At 30.1% G+C, this 21,416-nt stretch overlaps 3 protein-coding genes across 6 annotated transcripts in view; all 3 read right to left on the bottom strand.

The window, feature by feature from the left end:
* Window positions 1–8: 8 nt before the first annotated feature.
* Window positions 9–2,668, bottom strand: LOC113794848 (uncharacterized). 4 transcript variants are annotated; one of them, XR_012847059.1, is made up of 4 exons: window positions 2,351–2,667; window positions 1,780–2,299; window positions 643–727; window positions 9–533 (listed from the first exon to the last, which is right to left on the bottom strand). XR_012847059.1 is itself a non-coding variant. In XM_027344995.2 (4 exons), exons 1-4 carry the CDS (start codon window positions 2,421–2,423, stop codon window positions 524–526), a joined length of 684 nt encoding a protein of 227 aa, XP_027200796.1. In that variant the 5' UTR covers window positions 2,424–2,667; the 3' UTR covers window positions 9–523. The 4 variants fall into 4 exon arrangements, 3 of the variants coding, with proteins under 3 accessions (XP_027200796.1, XP_027200819.1, XP_027200811.1); XM_027344995.2 differs by having other exon boundaries at window positions 643–723; XM_027345018.2 differs by lacking the exons at window positions 9–533; window positions 643–727 and adding an exon at window positions 751–966 and having other exon boundaries at window positions 2,351–2,668.
* A 131-nt stretch (window positions 2,669–2,799) lies between these two features.
* Window positions 2,800–4,078, bottom strand: LOC113794817 (testis-specific serine/threonine-protein kinase 3-like). The gene is made up of 2 exons (XM_027344961.2): window positions 3,619–4,078; window positions 2,800–3,554 (listed from the first exon to the last, which is right to left on the bottom strand). Exons 1-2 carry the CDS (start codon window positions 4,008–4,010, stop codon window positions 2,852–2,854), a joined length of 1,095 nt encoding a protein of 364 aa, XP_027200762.1. The 5' UTR covers window positions 4,011–4,078; the 3' UTR covers window positions 2,800–2,851.
* A 78-nt stretch (window positions 4,079–4,156) lies between these two features.
* The window catches only part of LOC113794797 (uncharacterized), a 53,533-nt gene continuing 36,273 nt past the window's right edge, over window positions 4,157–21,416 (bottom strand). Inside the window, exons 5-12 of the mRNA XM_075823918.1 lie at window positions 10,044–10,714; window positions 9,014–9,107; window positions 8,706–8,782; window positions 8,562–8,641; window positions 8,307–8,493; window positions 7,668–8,224; window positions 5,377–7,609; window positions 4,157–5,308 (exon numbers count right to left, since the gene is read on the bottom strand). Of these exons, the coding sequence (XP_075680033.1) occupies window positions 4,514–5,308; window positions 5,377–7,609; window positions 7,668–8,224; window positions 8,307–8,493; window positions 8,562–8,641; window positions 8,706–8,782; window positions 9,014–9,107; window positions 10,044–10,148 (4,128 nt within the window). The 5' untranslated portion in view covers window positions 10,149–10,714 and the 3' untranslated portion in view covers window positions 4,157–4,513. The remainder of the gene's footprint in view (window positions 5,309–5,376; window positions 7,610–7,667; window positions 8,225–8,306; window positions 8,494–8,561; window positions 8,642–8,705; window positions 8,783–9,013; window positions 9,108–10,043; window positions 10,715–21,416) is intronic.

The following is a 21,416-nucleotide window of genomic DNA, read 5'->3' on the forward strand; positions in this document are numbered from 1 at the left end:
CGACAAAATATGAATGAAGCTTTTTTCATTTTAATTTTTTCCACTATTAAATAAACTGTGTAGGTGTGTGTGTGTGTGTCTGTGTCTGTCATCCGCGAATGAACAGAATTTTTGAATTATAGAATTTAGATTTTTTTTTATTTTTGTTGATTTGATTTAATTGACACACAATACAATTATTAAGAAAAAACTAGACAAAAGTTGGCTTTGAAATTACGAAGAAAAAAAATACAAAGAAGAAAATGGCCTGGATGAATGCAATTTAGAATTGATGACTATACGATTGAAATACTTATATTCTCATTTGATAATCATAAAGATGAGATTTACTTTAATTTGAAGACAAAGATTAGTATAGAAAAAAATGGTTGTGTTATGTGTTCAAATCGCGAAGATATGACGACGACGATATTTTGGTGAAGAAGTAAAAGTTGAATATATTTGGATGGCAAGAAAAAAAAGTAGAGTGAGGTGAGTGAGATTATTTGAATGGGATATTAGATGATGATGAATTATATTTGTTTTAGTATTGGCTTTATATTTGTCAATCATGATTTGAATAAAATATGTAGATTGAAGAAAAGTTAGTATTTTTGTTTGTTTCATTTGGTTTCATTAAAAAAAATAATAATAAACAAATACCTTGGATTTCCGTATCCACCACCACCAATTGGTGAAAAACCATGATCGGACATTGGTTCAATACGTGGCGGATATTTGTTACTGTCTCAAATATTTCAAAATGAACATTTTGATTATTCATTCATTCATTCATCATATGATTGGTTGGACGATTTTTGTCGATGTTGTCAAATATTGTTATTGTCAATTGATTTTGTTTTTTTTCAACGATAAAAAAAGAGGGACGAGAAGAAGAAATCAAGAATATATTGTTCGTTAGTGGTTCATTTCAATAGTGAAAAAAATATTTTTCGACGATATATGTTTAAATCGAATAAAATTCAACTAAAAAAATAGAGATATTTATATTTAGAATAGAGAGCGAGAGAGAGAATGATTTGCAGAGGCAGATTTTAAAAAGATTTCATCAAAAATTATAACGACTAGAGATAAAAATTTTGGAAGCAAAATGTATTCTACCAATCAAAAACACCATGGAGCAGATTCAGATTCTATTCTTTATGAGCACACATAATTAATGGCCAAAAAATGGGAGATTTAGAGAATTTGTTTATCACATGCGATACACAATCACAATATGTTCATCAATCGAATTTCTTTGATGATGAAAAAAAAGCAGAATGCCGAATAATTTCGTGAACGAGATTCGATCGTTATCACAGTTTTTCGTTTCGTTTTGTCTTTGGTTAATTTTTTTTTGGCAATCGATCAAAATTAGATTAGAGCGAATGTTTGTTTTCAACCAAAATATTAAAAAAACGATCGTGATCAATGATTCAGATCAATATTGGTCGTTTTTTGTTTTGGCTCAATATATTTTTGGCACTTTTTTCTGTCGTGGATACTATTCAAGGAACATATATAGAGAGAGATCGAGAATGGTCAAAATCACCTAGAATAATTATCATTTTTCATGATGAGCAGAGGGTGTTAAACAGAGATAAAGATAGATAGAGAGATAAGGGTTGCGATCAAAAAGTGCGAGAAAATTTTTTTGGACGAATTGTGTGCGTTCGTATGCGAGAGATCGAAATAACGCAGAGCAAAAAAAAAATCAAAAAAAAAAATGCAAGATTAATAAATAAGAATTAATGAAAATTAAATCATGTGATTTTGGTTGCTATTATCAATGCATACCTTCTACCGCTTGGTGAACGTGATCGTCGTGGTCCACCATATGGACGATCACTTCGTCCATAACGTGGTGGTCCACCCCCACCGCCACCACCCGAAGGAAATCGGCCGCCGCCACCGCCGCCAGATTGAAATGGACGACGTTTGTCACCGCCATCAAAACGTCCGCTACCGCCACCAAATCCACCACCATCACGTCCCATGCGACGATATCCACCGCCATTACTTCGATAACCACCATCACCACCACTATTAAAACCCCGTGGACCGCCACCGAATGATGATCGTGGACCATCGAAACGTCCACCACCACCACCACGGCGTCCATTACGTGATTTACCGCCATGACTATGTTCGACACGAATTTTATTGGCCGAACCCATAAATGATTTGCCATTCATTTCGTTTACAGCCAAATCGGCTTCGGCAATATGATCAAATTCAACGAAAGCAAACCCGGGCGGATTCTGTGCAACCCAAACATTGGTCAATTTTCCATAACGACCAAATTCGGCTTCAATATCTTTAAAGAATACAAAATTATTTCCTTGCATCATAAAACATGTCATCAAACCTTCTTTAGTAATACGATCACCTATACCACCGATAAATACACGGTTACGCCGGTCGGATGGTACAATAGGCATATCGTTATTATTATATCGATCAATTTTCGGTTCTTTTATTATTGAACTTGGTTACTCGAAAAAAATTTACACCCAACAACAATAATCTCAAAGATTATTTGCAAATGATATTTGATGAAGGTAACAACAACAGCAAACAGATAATTACCACAAAATTTCGATGATAATTCTCACAAAAACAAGGCAAGACAAAGACAATTGGTTCGGTGTGTGTGTTTATGTGAGCGAATGTTGATGAAAATCAAAATGGAGTCTTCGGGTTGTGCTCATCGTCAATGAGTTTGCGTGTACTGATCATTCGAATAAAATTCTTTACAGCCGAATGAATAATGCGCGCGCCATCTAAGAACATTTAGAATGATGAGAAGAAATATAGTTGTCATTTAAAAAAGAATGTTTATTTTATGAAAAAACAAAAGAAAATTGATTCATTTTTTTTGTTTTTGCATCGTTGTTAATATTGGTGGTTGTTTAATTTTAAAAGCTTTATTCAAATATTTTACACTGTAATGTCGTGCTGCAGCATTATCAATTCCGGGTGATTTTGTTAAATTATTGAATATTTGTTGTTGTTGTTTTAGTAGTTGTTGTTGATAATCAGTCAAAGGTGATGCTGGTTGTTTTGCATCATTGTTTGGTGTTGGTGTTTTTGCTGTTGCAGTTGCTGGTGATCGTCGTTTAACAATGAATTCATTTTCTCTTAATATTAGAGGAAACCAAGGATGACTACAAACATCGAAAATATTTGGACGTAATTCTGGCTGTGGTTCTAACAGACGATCAATTAAATCTTTTACATCTGGCGATGATTTCATTTCAATCACATCACGTAATTTATAACGTTTTTCTAGCTGAGCTTCATACATTTTTTCACGATCACTTTTATCGAATGGATAAGTTTTATTGATCATAATGAATAACATAACACCAAGACACCAAATATCAGCCATAAATGGATCATATGGAATTTGTTTCAATATTTCCGGTGGATTATATGATGGTGTACCACAATATGTATGACTTTTTTGAACACTGCCATCTTCCAATATTGGAACAAAGCGACTGAAACCAAAATCTGTTAATATTGGATTCCAATGTATATCCAATAGGATATTGTCTAATTTTAAATCACTTTTTTGAATAAGATTAGGATCAGAATTAATTTATCAAAATCAAAATCAATCAGTGAATTTACCGATGGGCAATTTTATGTTCATGAAGATATTTAACAGCACGTGCAATTGGACAAAACCAAAGCCTTGCATGCCATTCGCATAATTCACCATCATTTCGAACACGACTGCCAATGTTACCATTAGGCATAAAATCCATAACAATATAAACTTTACCTTGTGATCGTAATAATTTATGTATCTTTATACAATTTGGATGTTGTAAATTACTGATTATTTGTAATTCACGCTTTAAATCATCATCTAATTTAGTATTGTTTGGATTTTCAACATGAACTATTTTTATGGCAACAATTTGTCCATCCGGTACATGTTCAGCTTTATAAACACGTGCCTGACCACCGGAATCAATTTTAATCAGATTTGTATAGCCACGTTTATATAAAACGTCCATTCAAAAGGCAAAATAGAAGAAAAAATAATGATGATCGAAGGTTATATGGCGCCGGTATGTCCAGAATATTTTTTCCTTTCGGAAAAATTTTCAACAAAATTCTACGAAATTTATTCAAACAAAAAAGTTCGCGAAAAAAATTTAAATTAATTAAATGAAATGTTATTAATTTTTTATTTTTCCAGAAAAAAATTCAATCTTTATACAGAAAAAAAATCCAAAATAAATATTGCGTTTTACAAATTGTTTTTGAGAGAAAAAAATAAAATCACTTACTCCCCACAAGTTAGTAATTAAAAAAAGGAAAATTTATAAAAAAATCAGTCTTTGTGACATAAGATAAAAACATGAATTTTTCGACCCATTTCACGAATTGTCCCAGAAAAAAAGAAAGAAAAAAATTGATAGAGAATACCCAGAATAGTATTGATGGAAGTTTAAAGCTATATAAAATTGATGTAATGAAAATATGATTCTATGGAATGTGAATTAGTTTGGTTTTTTTATGAACGAAGTTGATAAAATTGATTATTAGTCGATAGATTTGGCTGTTGTTGTTGTTTGATGATCATTTTTGTTATTCGACCACCACCACTATTAGCATTGGCATTATTATTATTTCCCATTGATAAACGACGAGGTTGTTGTGGTTGTTGTTGATGGGGATGATTCGGTGATGATCCATTGCCACCATAGCCATTATATTGATGCGGCCAACCATTATTGATGAATGCATTGGATTTTTCCAAATGCCAACTTATTGGTCGATGTCCAATATGAAAATGATCATCATCATCAATATGATGGTTATTATTAGCATCATTACGATTTGATGATTGACGAAGTGCAGATTTAGCTAGTGCTTCATCAACACGAAATGTACATGATCGTTCAATACTTGCTGGACTTGCTCTTGATGATGATGGTGTTGATGATTCGGATGTTGATTCCGATGATGATGATGATGTACAACCACCTGAAGAACAATTCCCATTGCTATAATAATGTTGACGATGATGACGATTATGATGATGATGATGATTTGATGGTGTGGATGTTGTTGGTGGTGTTAAATGCTGCATCGATCGACTTTTGGAAGGTGGATCAATCATAAAACGATCCGATAATTGTAGGCTAGAATCATTAAACAATGCTGTTATTAATGGTAGATTTAGATCCGATGTACGTTGTCTCAATTCTCTCAGACGTGATTCTTTGGATTTTTTTGTTGTCGGTATAATTTTTGGCTGTTGTTGTTGATCTTCGTCGTTTGATGAAATTGATCTTGGACTTGAAATCTATTTGGAGGAATGAAATGATAATTATTAAATTGAAAATTCTCAATGAAATTTTCGTCATAACTTACATTCGACGACGATGACATTGGTTGTTGACTAGGCGAAGAAATTGTTTTTGAAAATTGTTCAGTGTTGATGTTGTTGTTGCTGTAGGTTTTTCGATTATAATCAGCCGATGGTGGTGGTGTTATATAAACAGCTGATTGATCATTATTATTATTGATTTTACTTAAATCTAATGTTAGCTTTTGTATCTCCACAGATTTGTCGTTTGCCGTATAATCACCACCATCACCAAGTTGATTTTTGATAAATTGTCGAAATGTATTGGCAACTGGTGTTTGATTTTGTTCGGTAGTTTTTTTGGTTGAATTTTCTAATTTTTCAATTACTTTTGGTTTTTGCTGTTGTTGTTGCGGAGGATTCAATTGACCAAATTGATATAAATTTGGTTCAGATCCGGCAAAATGAAGATGATTTGTAACCGAATTATTCAATGGATACCATTGTTGTTGATGTTGTTGGCCACTCAAACCAGCAGAATGGATACAACCATTTTGTCGAAGTAAATTGGTCAAATTTTTCTGTGCTCCCGAGCCAGGACGTGATAATGATGATACACCGATACGCATACCAGTTCGATGATAAGTTTGATTTGGATTTGGAACCGAATTCAATGATGGATATGGCCGTAAAGGTAGATTGATCGATAATGGAACATGTTGTTGATAATATTTTTTGGCATTCATATTGTTTGGCGTTGTTGTTTGATTGATCGTGGCACCAGAATCACCAGAATATGGAATATTTTCATAAATATGATTTGTTTTTGGTAAATTTTTTGATTTCAATTCTGTTATTGTTGTTTTATTAGTAGAATTATCGTTATTAAATTTTTGTTGATTTGGACTAGAAAAATCAGCTTGATTATGCTGCGGCTTATTATGTAAACGTTTCTCTTGAGCAAGTGGAGAATAATGATGATTCGATTTTGGTGATTGAAAAGTATTATCATCATCATCCGAAGAATCAGAATCTGAATCTGAATCCGAGGAAGAATCAGAATCGGATGATGAATCCATTGATGATGTTAATGGCAACGGTGGAGGTATATTATCAATCAATGAATTGAGAATAATTTTTTCTTTTTCTTGTTGTTCAAATTCTTTCAATTCAGCCAATTCTATGGAATTAATTTCATTGGAATCATTTTCTGTTGGAACATTATTGAATGCATCGATAACAATATTATCAACAGCATCGATACCTTGCTGTTTCAATAAACGTTCAGCTTCTGGTTTCAAAATGGTTGACAATACTGTAACACTACTTTTATTTGATCGGTTACTCTTATCGTTTGATGATGAATCAATTTCATCTGCATCAGAATCATCCGATTCTTCATTTGTTTTTGTTGTGGATTTTTTCGATGGTTTTGATTTTGTTGACGATGATTTGGATGATCGCGATGATCCACCATTAATATTTAGACATAATGAAACTTTGGAATTTCTATCCGGATTAACAACAACGATTTCGGTTGGTAAAACTGTTGTACTGATGTTTTTAATCTGTGAATTTGATGAACAAGATGATGACGACGAAATCGGTGATGATGTTTCAGCATTATTGGCCGTAATCATAATGTTTGATATTGATATTGAATGTTTTTTCATCATTGAAGATTTATCTCCTGTATGATGATGGTTAAGTGGATGATTTCTATGATGATGATGATTGTCATTGATTGGTTCACTCATTGCTAATGATTCCATTGATACAACCGGTTGCGGGGAATGACATCCTGAAGATGATGATGATGATAATGTAATTGCACGATGACCAATATTAAGATGCCCATGGCCATGATGATGATGACCATTCAATGACATTAATAAATCAGATTCTGGATCCGAATCTTCATCACCTAATACGGAATGCATTTTTTCCGATGCAATACCCGATGTTGTATTTGATGATGTTTGTGATATAACTGAATTTCTTTGTTGTTGTTGTTGATCATCATCATCGATTGAATCTTTAATTAAATGATCATCATTACCATTACCATCATTGTTGTTGTTGCATAATAATCCATAGCAAACTGATGATGACGATGTCGAAATATCCAGATCGGATGTTATCGGTGATTTTTTATGATTACCTGTTGAACTTTTGCTACTGGTTGCCGAACTAAATTCGAATGGTGATATTGATTTTGCTGTTATTTGTTTATTAGAATGATTATTATTATTAATTTCTTCGCATATAACACTGCTTGATGCTCGATTCGAATTGGCGGTGATGAGGTTGGTTGGTGGTGGTCATATTGGCTGTTGTTGATGGCGATAAAGATGATGAAATACAATTTTCACGATATTTTCTCCGATTTATTTCAGCTTCTCGTTTTAACATTTCACGCATTTTTGGCAGTACCATCAGATGAAATTGATGACTTGCACGTGAAAACCATAATAAAAATCTGGCAATTTCTTCCGAACGACAGTAATAAATAAATTTACGACTTTGGGCACCGATTGAACGAATTTCAAATTTTTTCTTATCGAATGATAATTTCCCAATATCAGACCATGGAAAATAAGAGATCCTTGTTTTTAATCGATGATAATTTTGTTGATTTGGTGTTGATGAATCAGCTGCATAAATCATCAAACCAGTTATGGTAATTGCCAACCATATATCTCCCGATGGTAATGTTGCTTTCTTGTTACTGGAGGTGGATGGAGTGGTTGAGGTGGATACCATTTTATACAGATGAAAATTATGTCCAGCAATTGGATCGGATGCTTCACGTATAAACATTGATTGTGCTTCCGATTTGGACATTCCTTTATGATCACAATGTAAGGCAGGTAAATAACGTTGAATATAATCACGGCCTAATTCATCAATCACCTGATCATTTCCAAATGGAAAAATATTATTAGGATTATTATTTGGATTAAAAAAAAATTCTTTAAACAACAACAACACTAACCCATTGTGGAAAATAATGATCCGGTTCAAAATAACGAGTTTTATGCAATTTTGGATTATAATTTCCATAATCAGCTTGCAATGCATATGATGCTAGGAGGAAACAACGTTCTTCCGACATTGATTGTTCATAACGTAAAACATTTTCCCGTAATTGATGATAATAATAATATTTGGCAATTTTACAACTACAACATTAATAATAATCAATTTATTTTTTAAATATTTTAAGTTAAAAACTGATTGATGCAATTACCTTATGAACAGATAAGAATCGACATAGAATTGTACACGAAAATATACGTCAAATAATGGTAGACCTTTATTGTCCAGACCCTGTTTATATTAATTAATTGTGTTTAATTTGATTATTTTTTTTTAATTTCAAAGAAAAACGTACATTATTCTGTGTTTTCCATGATTTCGGTGCATATTTGGATAGTTTTTCCAACGGATCCAAAAATATTAATGTTTTATCTATGTATGGGGAGAAGGTAAAATATTTTTTAAAAATTTATTGAAATTTTCGCTAGGTGAAAATCAAATTTATGTTTGTGTGTGTTACACTGAAGGAAATTTTTTTCGGAAACTAAATTAATTAATTTAACTTTTCAAAAATGATCATCATTGAATAGTGCATGTGATTTATGTGTGTGGAAAAGTAAGCTTATAATTGAAAATTTTGTTCTCCATTCTTTTGACACTTACCATTGGATTCAATGGCCAAACCAAATAGTTCAGGTTCAAGCAATTTTAAAAATTTAGTTATCTGTACAAATAGTTCGCATACTTTGGCTTTGACCTATATAAAAATAAAAATTGATGATGATTTTAATAAAAACATTTTCCATAAGTAATATTATCATTTTTTGTTTGAAATTGTTGTTGTCATTTTTTGTTTATCGAAAAACAATTAAGCAATTTAAGAATCTCAAAATGAAAAGGATGCATATCTGAATCAAAGAAAAAAATGTAATTTTCTAAATTTAGCATTTTCCAATATTATCCTAGTGAATATGAATGATGCTGACAAATAAAAACAAAAATGAAAAATGATCATCTCTCACAGACAAATCCAAACTATATTAACTTTGATTGTCGATTCGATTTGAATTGACCATCATCATTTACATCGCTTCTTCGTTTAACATTCATTTCATGATGAATGAATGAATGATGTGGCCATATTTTTTTTGGATAAATATTAAAGCCAAACAGAAAAAAAAATATTTTTTTTTTCAAACCAAAAAAAAAGTGTGAAGGAAAAAATCTATGTTATCATCATCATCATCATCATTCAAAGCAATCGATAAAAGTTGCAAATACATTTTTGTCTATATCTATGCAAAAGTTAGCAAACTAGAAATAAATTCAATGGAAACCGTTTCTTTAATTTCATTACATTTCATATTTCTTATTTCATTTTTTCTTCTATTCTGAATGTCACTTTTTCCAGGTAAACATTCTTTCTCTCTTGCACTGAAAAATATGATGACGATGATAATGATGATAATCAAGTGCAGTAGTTATTCAAGAAGTGATATGACTTTGGAATACATGATTTCGATCATGTAGTATCACCATCCACATAACTTAACGATCATGATGATGATGATGTGAAATTTTTAAAGTAAAACAGGTAAACAAAATTACTTTCAAAACGTAACGAACAACAACAACAGCGGATCGCAATCGAAATTCATTCCTTTTCTATTAAATCACTGAAAAAAAGACTTACCTCGACAAGAAAATAGAGCGGATCTTCATTCTGTACATGTACAACGATAAATTTTTTGCCCATAGGCATATTTGGATCATATTGATTTGAAACGTTTCGTCGCATTTTTTCATGTGATAATAATATTTTTGTGTGTGCTATGTTAAATGATGATAACAATGATGATGATGGATTTTGGATTAAAGATGATTATAAAAAACACATACAAAAATTTTTAATTAACTAATTGATTGGTTGATTGATTGATGAACACATCTAAAATTGATTCGAAAATTTTAATTTAATTTAAATGTTGTTTTCATAAAAGAACAACAACAACAACAAAAAAATTGAGGAAATCACATAACTGATGACAGATGATATTGCTTGTACGTAGTTGGAATTTTGTTTATTATGAAATCGACAAATGATAATGATAATGATGATGATGTCGTCATTAGGAGAGAAAAAAAGGTTTTTGTTTTTTTACTTTGATCGATATATCGATTGTTTGTTGGTGATGCTGTGGATGTTTGTTGAAAAATTGATTCATAATTTCATCATAATCTATTTGGTTATGCAATTTTGTTGAATTTCATCAGCGTAACAAACAGAAAAAACTTTCAATTTTTCCTTCTGCGTTGTTGTTTATCGGAAATTGACATAAAACACAAATATTTTCCCCAAAAATCCTGTATTGATGATGAGAAATGAGAAAAAACAAAAATTTAGTCAAAGTTTTTTTCAACTGAAAACAATTACATTAAATTCAAATGGGAAAAACACAAACACACACGAAAAACTTTAAAAATCATTCAGAATCTATATTACAGAACATTTAGGGTGAAAAAAGCATTGAAACCCGAAACACTTTCAATTTTTTTTCAGTTTCACACTCAAATAGAAAAAAAATGTCACATCAGTTGACAATTGTTGAATAATAAAAATTTAACCCAGAAAAAAACCAAGAAAAAATTGCTTTCGAAAAGGAAAAACAATTGAATTTGCATTCGCTTTAGATTGAGACATCAAACTCAAGAAACAAACAAACACACACTCAAGACGAAAACAAAAGGATAATTTGCCGAAAACAAGTAAAAAATTTTCAACCAAAAAACAATTTACTTATTTATTCTGGTTGTGCTGTTGTTTCACATGAATTTGACATTTTTAACACCTTAATGATGATGATTTTATTAAGAAAAGAAAAGAAATAAATTTAGCAAAAGTTTATTTCAATTGATGTTTGACCAGGATTTTTTTCTTCTTCTTGCAAACATTTTTTGCCGGTTCGCCGGTTGGTTGGCTGTGAATTTCTCGATGGCAAAAGTGAATGATTTTTTCGTTATTTGCTTGGTTTGGTTTGTTCATAGATCACCATTAATATTGAATTATTATCAATCAAGATTGATCTTTGTCGTTGGTTGTAGTCGTCGTCTTTGTTTTATTTGTAAAATTGCACACAAACAAACACAGTGGACAGACAAGAAAAGATTATATGATTGGTAATTTATTTCATTTGATGATGATCAAATAAAAGATTGAGCGTCGTCGTAATATTTATCGAAGACGACTATGGCGACAAAGATCAATATAAAAAATTATTGGAGATAAAATATGTTGTTTTCCTTGTTGATATTTGGCGACTAGTAAATAAAGTTGTTGTTGTTTTTTGGCGACAATTTCTTCGTCGAATAACGAAGACGACGACGACGACAATCAACAACAACGATGACGACAATCAATTAGAAAGTTTTTACATTTTCAAATATTTCATATGAAATCGATCAGATCGATCGATCTTATGACTTTTTGATGCCGTGGCTATGCTAATAACTTACAAACAAACTTTTCACTAACTGACCACCACCACCTGAATATCTGAAAATCGATAGAAAGAAAAGAAAAAAACCCTTATTGGTTGCAAAGAACAAAAATGTACCTTCAATTTTTGTTGTTGTAGAAAATATTTAATCATGATATTTCAGGTAATGAAAAAAAAGAAACGAAAACTCTTTATTTATTTCTCTTGAGCATATCACACACACACACTTCAAGGTTTTATCAATATGGCCATTATAGCCATCAGTGTGTGTCTTGTTCAGGTGAAATGAAGTTTTTCCTTTCTGTTCACCACCACCAACAAAAAAAAATGCGAAAATGAAAAAATCTTTCCATAACACACTTTATACAACACCAGATAAACAAAATATGTAGTGACGAAAAAAGAATAACAAAAAGAGCCACTGTGTTTTATTTTTCAATCAGTTAGTTTTTCTTTTTCTTTTTGATTTGAACATCACTTTAATTTTATAAATAAAAAGTATTGAAAGTTACCTGTTGTTGCTAAAAAGAGAAAAAAGAGATAACCAAAAAAAATTGAGAAAGCGAAAGAGAAAATGAATGAATGATGCTGATTCGGGGGAAAAAGAGGTAACATTTGGATACCCAAATAATGATGATGAAGATCGACGACGATGAAAAAAAACTGAATGAAAATGATGCCCCTCTCAATCAAACCAAACTAACAACAACAACAAAAAACCGGCCGCATTCGGATCGATGAATCGATCGTTAATTCACAGAGAAAAAATGAAATGAAAATAAGTCAATATGATGATTGAATGAGAATATTAAACTAATGGCCTAAAAAATGAAAAATATGAAGAAGAAAATATCACGACAATCGGGTTCATTTTCTGGTTTTTCGTTTACCGCGGTTGGCTGAATATCTTAAAATTATTTTTTTGAATAAAAAAACTAATATTGAGAATGTACGGTTGTTTTTCTACAACAACAAGGTAATTATTATATAATATGGCTACCTGTTACTGTTGTAAGACTTTCAACCAAATAAAAACTAACATCTCTCGTTTCTGTTTTGAAAGAAAAACCAGAAAAACAATATAAGTAAGTTAGTCAGTCATCAAGTGAATGAACTTTGAATGAATAGTAATAATATTATGATTTAGCTAAATCATTATTGTTATGGAAAAACATTCAAACTAACCAAGCACATCAATATGAATAGAGTGAGTGAGAGTAAAAGATCCGTTCATTTGAATCCTTTTCTAGAAAATGAAATTGAATCTTCAATTTATTTCTTGGGATGAAATGAAAATGTAAATAATACAATGTGATTATTTAATAATTACTATTTTCCTTCTCAATGAAAACTAATATATATAAGTCAATGGGAAAAATATCAAAGAAAGGATGTCAATGAACCTGAAATGAAAAACCATGATGATAATGATGCTCACATTGATTTATACGGGGAAAAAATATTCATTTTTTTGGAAAATTGATTGATTCAATCAAATTTGACCATTCAATTTGAAAATAATGTGATTAAAACGAACCAAAAAGAAGAAGAAAATTACAACCCTGTTGTTGTTGTTGGCCAATAGTATTTGAGCATGTTTAGATATAATCGGATGATTCCTTGATGGTTTCTGGTCAATCAATACAATCCTTTTTTATTTAAACCATATAAATAAATAAATTGCCCAAGTGAAAATCCTAGCTAATTTATTTTGACTAGTAGTGGTTGTTGTTGTTGTGCCACCATTTGAGAAATAAAATTTTTTTCATTTCATTTTTTTATTGATTTTGTTTAGGTAATTTTCTCGTGAGAGATATTCGAAAAGATTGAAAGATTCGACAATAACTCGACAGGTAGCCAGAACAAATACAAACCAATACAATCATAATTTTTCGAAAGTGAAAATACTTTAAAATTTGTCTTGCGAGAAAAAAATTTACCATTAAACTTTTGACAAATTTCAAAGTTATTTGATGCTGATTGAAACTTTGTTTACATTTCTCGTTGTATATTTTATTAACAGAATCATATCATAAAAATGACTGCTAGAAGGGTTTATGACCTGATCACGACGAAGACTTCTTTCACACACACCCACTCACTCTAAACAAACAAACAAAAACATAAAGATGATTTCACTTTCTATTGAATTGAATAAAAAAGAGAAACAAAAATTCTTGAGAAGAATGTAAGTGAACACTCACCAAGAAATGAACAAATTTTTTTCGCAATAAAAAATAATGATGAATTCACATCGCGGATACACAAAATGGATTAGTAATAATAAAATCTATTATCCACTAGTAACAACCGAAAAAAAGAAACAAACCAAAATTTAAAGATAATCATCATCAAATGGTGATGATTAATAAAAAACTATTGATCAATGTGGAAACCAACAGAAAACAATATCATCATATAGTTTTCATAAATCTCAATTCTCTCCACTCTCTTTGATACCATAGTGATCAACATTCCATCTTTATCAAAGACATCCAAAAAAATCAAAGTGGTATTACTATTTTTCATTTTATAGTGCAATACGATAAAAAGAAAGCGTAAAACTTTTTTACCTTATTTGAATTTAAAGATAAATGAAAAAATAAATTGCCGAACACTTGATTGGATTGGATCAACATTGATGATGATAATGATGGTGATTGGTATGATGACACTGTCCACAACATAAAACATATCATATCATTTTGTTTCCAAAAATACAAAAAAAATGTACAATTTTGCCGATAATGATAATATCCGGAATCGGTATTTTATAATTTTTTGGAGCACAAAAAAATGACAAAATAGATAGATATCGATTTATGGATTTTGGATTGGATTTTTCAATGTAATCGGTACATTTATACCATTTTAGGTGATAAGATTATTGGATGGAATGATGAAAGTCGTGGATGATAATGATGGCAATCGAGGATGTGAAAGGAAGCGAGACGTGAAACTATATGATGAACTGAAATGAAATGAATCGAAACATAAAACATAAATTTTTTATTTTTGAATATTAAATGAAGCCTGCAAACCAACAACAGCATCCAATTGAATTAGATGATGAAAAAAATCGTTAATAATGATGGTGATGATAAAAATCAAACCAAGCAAGCAACCCAGAAAACCAGGAAATATACCAGGGCGTTTACTCACTATAAATATTATTATTCGTTTCATTTCTCCATCATCATTATCTTGATAGTACAATCTCTTTCTCTGTCGGTGTCTCTTGTGTTTGGTTTGAACAACAACAACAAAAAAAATTGTCACAAATAAACAGATCAAACAAACAAACACTAAATCAAACCAGAAAAAGTTTTTTGTATTTTGGAAAATTGATGTTTGATGTTTGAGAATCAAAAAACGGTTAGGATTTCAATGAAAAAAATTTTATTTTGATTAAAATTGATTTAAATATCGATAAAACGCGTCGGAAAAAGAATAATAACCTTAAGGAGTAATGTTGGGCAATGTTTCTTTTCTGGATTTTTGACAGTTAAAAATTTACACCAAATTTTTTGACACTGCAAAAATTGCAATTTTATGTCAACAACCAAACAAATAAATAAACATCCTACATCATCATCTGATTACACACACTATGTTTGTGTAGGAGAGAATAATATCCGGAAAAACATTATTGGTTCGAATGATATAAAATTTAAAGTGTAAGTTTTTTTTTGATGAAAAATTTCCAGATTAAAACATCATCGTTTTAGTATTTTGTAATAGTTTTTTCTCATTGATTTCGCAAGATCTTTACGGTTGGTTGGTTGTTAAGACATTGAAAGGAAAAGGGTTATTTTCAGGTACTTTTTCAAATGGTCGGATCTTAATTGGAGACTTTTTTTTAAAATGTTGGTTTTAATGTTTGTTTTCTTTGAAAATAATTGTCATAATCATAATGATGATGAGGATCACCATTTTGCCTGTGTATACGATTAAGATAATATCATTACCGTGATGCTACAATGATGATCATCATCCTAATTATAATTAACATTCACATCATCATCATTATTTTAATGAAAACAGGAATTGAAAAAAATGTTGTTACAATGTTGTTGATTCACACAACAACAACGATACGATTCAATTCAATTGCAAATAACCAAAAAAGAAAATTTCATCCTTGAATCATATAACAAAATGACACACAAGCATCAATCTAATGAAATAAAAATAATAATAAAGGGTTAAAAATAGATTTCATTTCTTTCCAGCTTCTGTGTGTGTGGTATGTTTCATTATTATGTTCAATTGATGATGATTATCATTGGCCGCGGTTTGGTTTAGGTTTTGGTCAACATTTTTTTCCTTTAATACTTGGATTCAATTCAAACAAATCATAATGGTAATGTTACGAACGAAAATCATTCTGTGATATGAATAACCGGTCACAGATCGATTTGGATAGTATCGATCGATTGATCTTATCCAATTTTTTCCGAATCATGATGGAATTCCCTTTTCTTCAACTAACTCGAAATTTTGCAATAACAAAATGGCAAAAAATCATCATCATAATCCGAACAAATATTTAAATATTTTTTTTTCATTTGTAGCTTCTAGGTAAAATTTATGACATTATTCATAAATAGGAAAACATCCAAACAAGCAAGCAGGCATCTTCTTCTCACACCACTTTTTGTCATACTATTAATTTCCAATGAAACAAATGAAATTAAATATATTTTTTCCTCAACAAACAAACAACCAGGATAATAATCAATATCTATTTAGGTCACAAATTAGAAATTATTGTTTTCTCGAAGGTTTTCTAGTGATTAACAACAACAACCAATTGATACATATCGGATTATATTGGAATTATTGATTTTTTCAAAAAAATTTCCACAATCAAACAAACAAACAAACGAGAAAAACTGTTTTGAGGAAACTAAACACTAACTAACTAACAACTAAAACGACAAATCAGGTTTCAATATTGATGATGATAATATCAAAATGAATGAATAAACAAAGTTGATATAGAAAAAAAAACTGGTAACAAACAAACAAAATCTAGGTTATTAGGGTGTGTTGTACGTATGGTAATAATGACGATGATGATGAAAGCAGGTAAATTGAATGAATACAATCATCACCAAAGAGACAACCAAACTAAACAGACAAACAAATATGGATTATTATTATTTAAAATGAAAAAAAAGATAGATAGATAGAGAGTCGGTATATGTGTAGCGACTAATTAATGTATTATGTCAATGAAAAAAAACAAACGTATTTTTTCCGGTTGAAAAATTTTAGCAAAAAAAATTTTCCTTTCGGCACCCAATATACCTGCACTTGTAGGTTCAGCCCAGGTAGATTTTGTAGGGAAATTTTTCGTTTGGAAATATAATAGAGATATTCATTTTCATTTTGAACAGAAAAAAAACAATGTAAAAATGGGTGAAAAAACGAATAGATTTTGTGTATTTGCCCGTTACAATTATGCACTGGATCATTAAAGATAACAGTTTTTTGTTTTGTTTTTGCTTTATTTTGGTTGACTTGTTGCTAGTCCAACTAATTATAATGACTAATGAGACGAATCGAAAAATTGTTATTTTTTAGAAACTGAAATGAAACTTGAATCCAAACAAACAAATGAAAATCAGTTTGTTTTCAAAAAGAAATTATGTTGAACAAACAACAACGAAAAACTTGATTTTCTCAACCTAACCATATTATAACTGTATCGATTTCTTTTTGGGTGAAATCAATCAGGTCATCTAATTGATCTGATTTTCATTTTCTCTACTTTTCTTCTCTAATATTGATCATCATTTGGTCGAATCACATGGAATAAACAAAACAACTTTGTTGAAAAATCTTTCATTTTGATTGAATTCAAATTAATACTAATATCACTAACTACAACTAACCACTTGTTGATGATGATCATCAATAAAAATATTAACGACATTGACTTTAAGGCAAATTTCCACTGAGTACAATTTATTCAAAGATTCAATTTTCGTTGTCTTTTTTTGTCTATTGGTGGTATGCTAATGATAGACAATAAGATGATGACCAATGACCAATAATGATAATGATGATGATATTTTTTCGAAATCAAAAATACTTTCATCGTATATATTTTTGGCTAGTGCAAAAACCACCACCACCATCGGGTAATTTGATTGACTCGCTACATTTTCGATGATATTTTTAGATTTTTTTAGTTTGGTATTAAGATGAGAAACAAAATTCAAATCGATTCAATTGAAATTCGAATTTGATCTATGCAAAATCGAAAAAACGAAAAAAAATTGATCAAACATCAATTACGGACAATGATGATTAGGATGATGATGATCGGTTTTTGGTTTGTGGTTTTTTTTTCTTCTTCTTTTGTATCAAACAGACTAACTCAATGTGAAGATTGAGATAACCAAACTTTACATAATACATTATTATTAGAGAATGTAATGATGATGATAATGATGATCAACACCAATCCACAACCAACAAAATTGGTAGCCACTTTTTTCAAAAGAAAAAAACTTGAAAAAGAAACATCTTCAGGCCAGAAGAATGAAAGTCTACAGAAAAGAACGGATTCATCGCATTATTTTGGCGTAAAGAAAATTGAAAATTTCATCCAAATCGATCGATTGAAACTTTGCTTATTGGGACACCTTGAAGCCTAGCTTTTTTTCATAAACATCAAATTAGAACGTAAAAGTCAACCAAACAACAACCGAATAACCGAGCAAGGAATATTTACATTTATAAAATGTGAATTGAATTGAATAATAATAATGTCGAAACGAAAATCAAAACTAAAAATAGAAAAGGAAGAAAAATACATTTTGCTTGTTGATCACCACAAATCGATCAATGATGATGATGACTACATTAAATGATGATGATGATCGTGAATGGATTGAACAACCAGATTTTCATTTTCTCTGGATTCAAATGATAATAAACCAAACGAATAAAAAAATTGATTTGATTGATTGATTTGAAAATGATTTGCCATATCTCTCTCTGGCGACTGAATCGATTGATGGATTTTTGTCTGAAAATGAAAAATGCAAACATAAATCTATATTCGAAAAACATGCACCGTTATTTACGGTTATGGTCGATTGAATGTGGAATATTTTTGTTGCTTGTTGGTTTTCATTATTATTATTATTATGACTACTTGCATTGCTTTTGGAATCAAAAAATCAATCAATATATTATTTAACCAAACAAACAAAATTATCAAATTTGACAAGTTCAAAATTGGAAAAAATATGAAAATTTTTACAGTTTTGTTTTGTTGATCAATACAGAAAATTTGACCAACTTTGATTGATCAGATATTCGATGGTCAATGACAAATGTAAAATTCTTCAATTTTTCGACCTCAAAACCTAGAATTGAAATAGAAAACAGTAAAAAACAATACAGGTAGCCGAAGAGAAGAGAAAAGAATATTTAAAAATCAAAAAATGAAAATAAACTTATTTTGATCAATAAAAAAGATCATTAATTTAATTGAATTCTATTTATTGATGATAAATTTTTGAAAAAATTACTAAAATTGTAAACCGCGGTGGTTAGAAATAAATATTCCTGCTGTGTTAGTGAACAGTTAGAAAGCAAATCGATCGATCGATCAATCAATCAATCGATCGATCGATGGACACGCGAATCGACATGACCCCAAACCAAAACAAAAATCTTTCGGTTATTTTTTTATTGGATATCATCAATCTATGTGATTAATAGTAAATTATCAATATCGACAACGACAATAAAAAAAGATTTATAACATTAATCAATTTTGATCGATTGAAAAGTTTTCTTTCAAAAAGCTTTTAAATTGTTCTGAAGAAACATAAAAATCATCAAAAGTGATGATGTTCAATAATTATCATCAATCCATTATCAGAAATAGATTACCTAAAATAAAAAAAAAGGGTTAGAAGAAAAAAAACAAAATCAACTGGTTCTTTTTTTGGGTTTATTCGCGCATCTTCGAGCGGATTCAACATTATTATTCATTTAATAATAATGATGATGTTAGATACGAAAATAAAAAACAATTTTCATCATCAAAAAAATCAAAATAATAAGTGAAAAAAAACGTGATGACTCAATTTTGTAAACGACCAAACCAAACGAAACGAACGAACAAAGCAAAATCCAGAAAAAATGTGAATCTTCAATGTGGTTGAGTCAGTAGGATAGTACACTACCGTTTTTGATCAATCATGATTGTTGTTGTTGTTGAAAATAGAAATGAAAATAACAACAACAAATCTACCATCATCATTATCATCATTAGTTTGTTTATTTTCAATGAAGAAATTGAATTTTCCATTTTATCATCTGCCATTTTTTTCATTTTCCAAAAAAATGGACCAACAAAAATCATCATTAATGTGTCAAAAAATCCAACCAGTTACATCATTACAACACATCAGACTTGGTTATTATCGACAACCAAAAAATATCCATCTTTTTGATTTGGCCAAAAAATACATTCAGATTTTATCTTGTTCAAAATGAAATCTATTTTTTTCAACAACTATATTCCAGACAGAAAGGATTATCCAGAAAAAATGTCACCTATTATCATATCGTTTGTTATATCATCTCAGACAAAACACGAAAAGCAGAGACGGGTCTTGTTGTTTCGTGTTTTTTCAAACCAATCGACAACATCAGATTTGAATTTGTAATAAAAAATTCTTTTTTCCTTTTGAAATTCACCAAAAAAAATCCAATGCGAAAATGATATATGTTGTTGATGATCATGATCAAGATGAACCAAAAAAATATGTGCCAGATTCGAAAATTGTTACAATCACCAACAAGAAAAAATGTTACACCTCGTTTTGATCTCCAACAAAAAATATTATGCCATAAATAATTCGATGAAAAAAATCGTGAACAACAACAAAAAAATTTGGGCGATATATTTTTTATTAAAGCCTGTAAAGTTAAAAAAAAAATGGTCAACGCTACTTTTTTTCGTACAGAATAAGGTAAAAAGGATAAAATCGAAACCGATGATGATCATGATGAAGATCAAGATCAACGGAAAAAAATAAAGATTTGTAGAAATGAAATGTACATAGTTTTAATCGGCTGATAATTTTTCTTTGGATTTTGTTTTTCTGGTCAAAATCATCATCTAGAATTAATAAACAGAGAAGAGAGAGAACGAAAAAAGTAAAGGTGAAACAAACTTTGCAAAGAGAGAGAAAGACGAATAACGAAATATAAAAAATTTGTTGATGATGATGATGCAACAAGAATGATAATGATAATAATAATAACCTACTGACTTACTCATTCACTTACCAGGTTACTTTTACATTTGAATCCTGAAAGACAGGAAAGGAAAACGACTACAACAAGATGTGTGACTGAATTTTTAATGATAAATCCAAAGCAAAGCTAGAAAAATCGTAAATATAATTCGGTTTAACAGAAAAATAACTGTTGCATCCAATTTCGAAACATTCGAAACAGAAATGGATACCCCAAAAATAGACTTTTTTGTTAAATGAATGAACTGATTCTGATTATCTGATTATCATCACTGG

This window comes from Dermatophagoides pteronyssinus, unplaced genomic scaffold (genome assembly GCF_027571235.1).
Source record: "Dermatophagoides pteronyssinus isolate colony J.1.1.1.1 unplaced genomic scaffold, Derpt_VIB-CSIC_2022.12 sq0041, whole genome shotgun sequence".
Taxonomy (NCBI): domain Eukaryota; kingdom Metazoa; phylum Arthropoda; class Arachnida; order Sarcoptiformes; family Pyroglyphidae; genus Dermatophagoides; species Dermatophagoides pteronyssinus.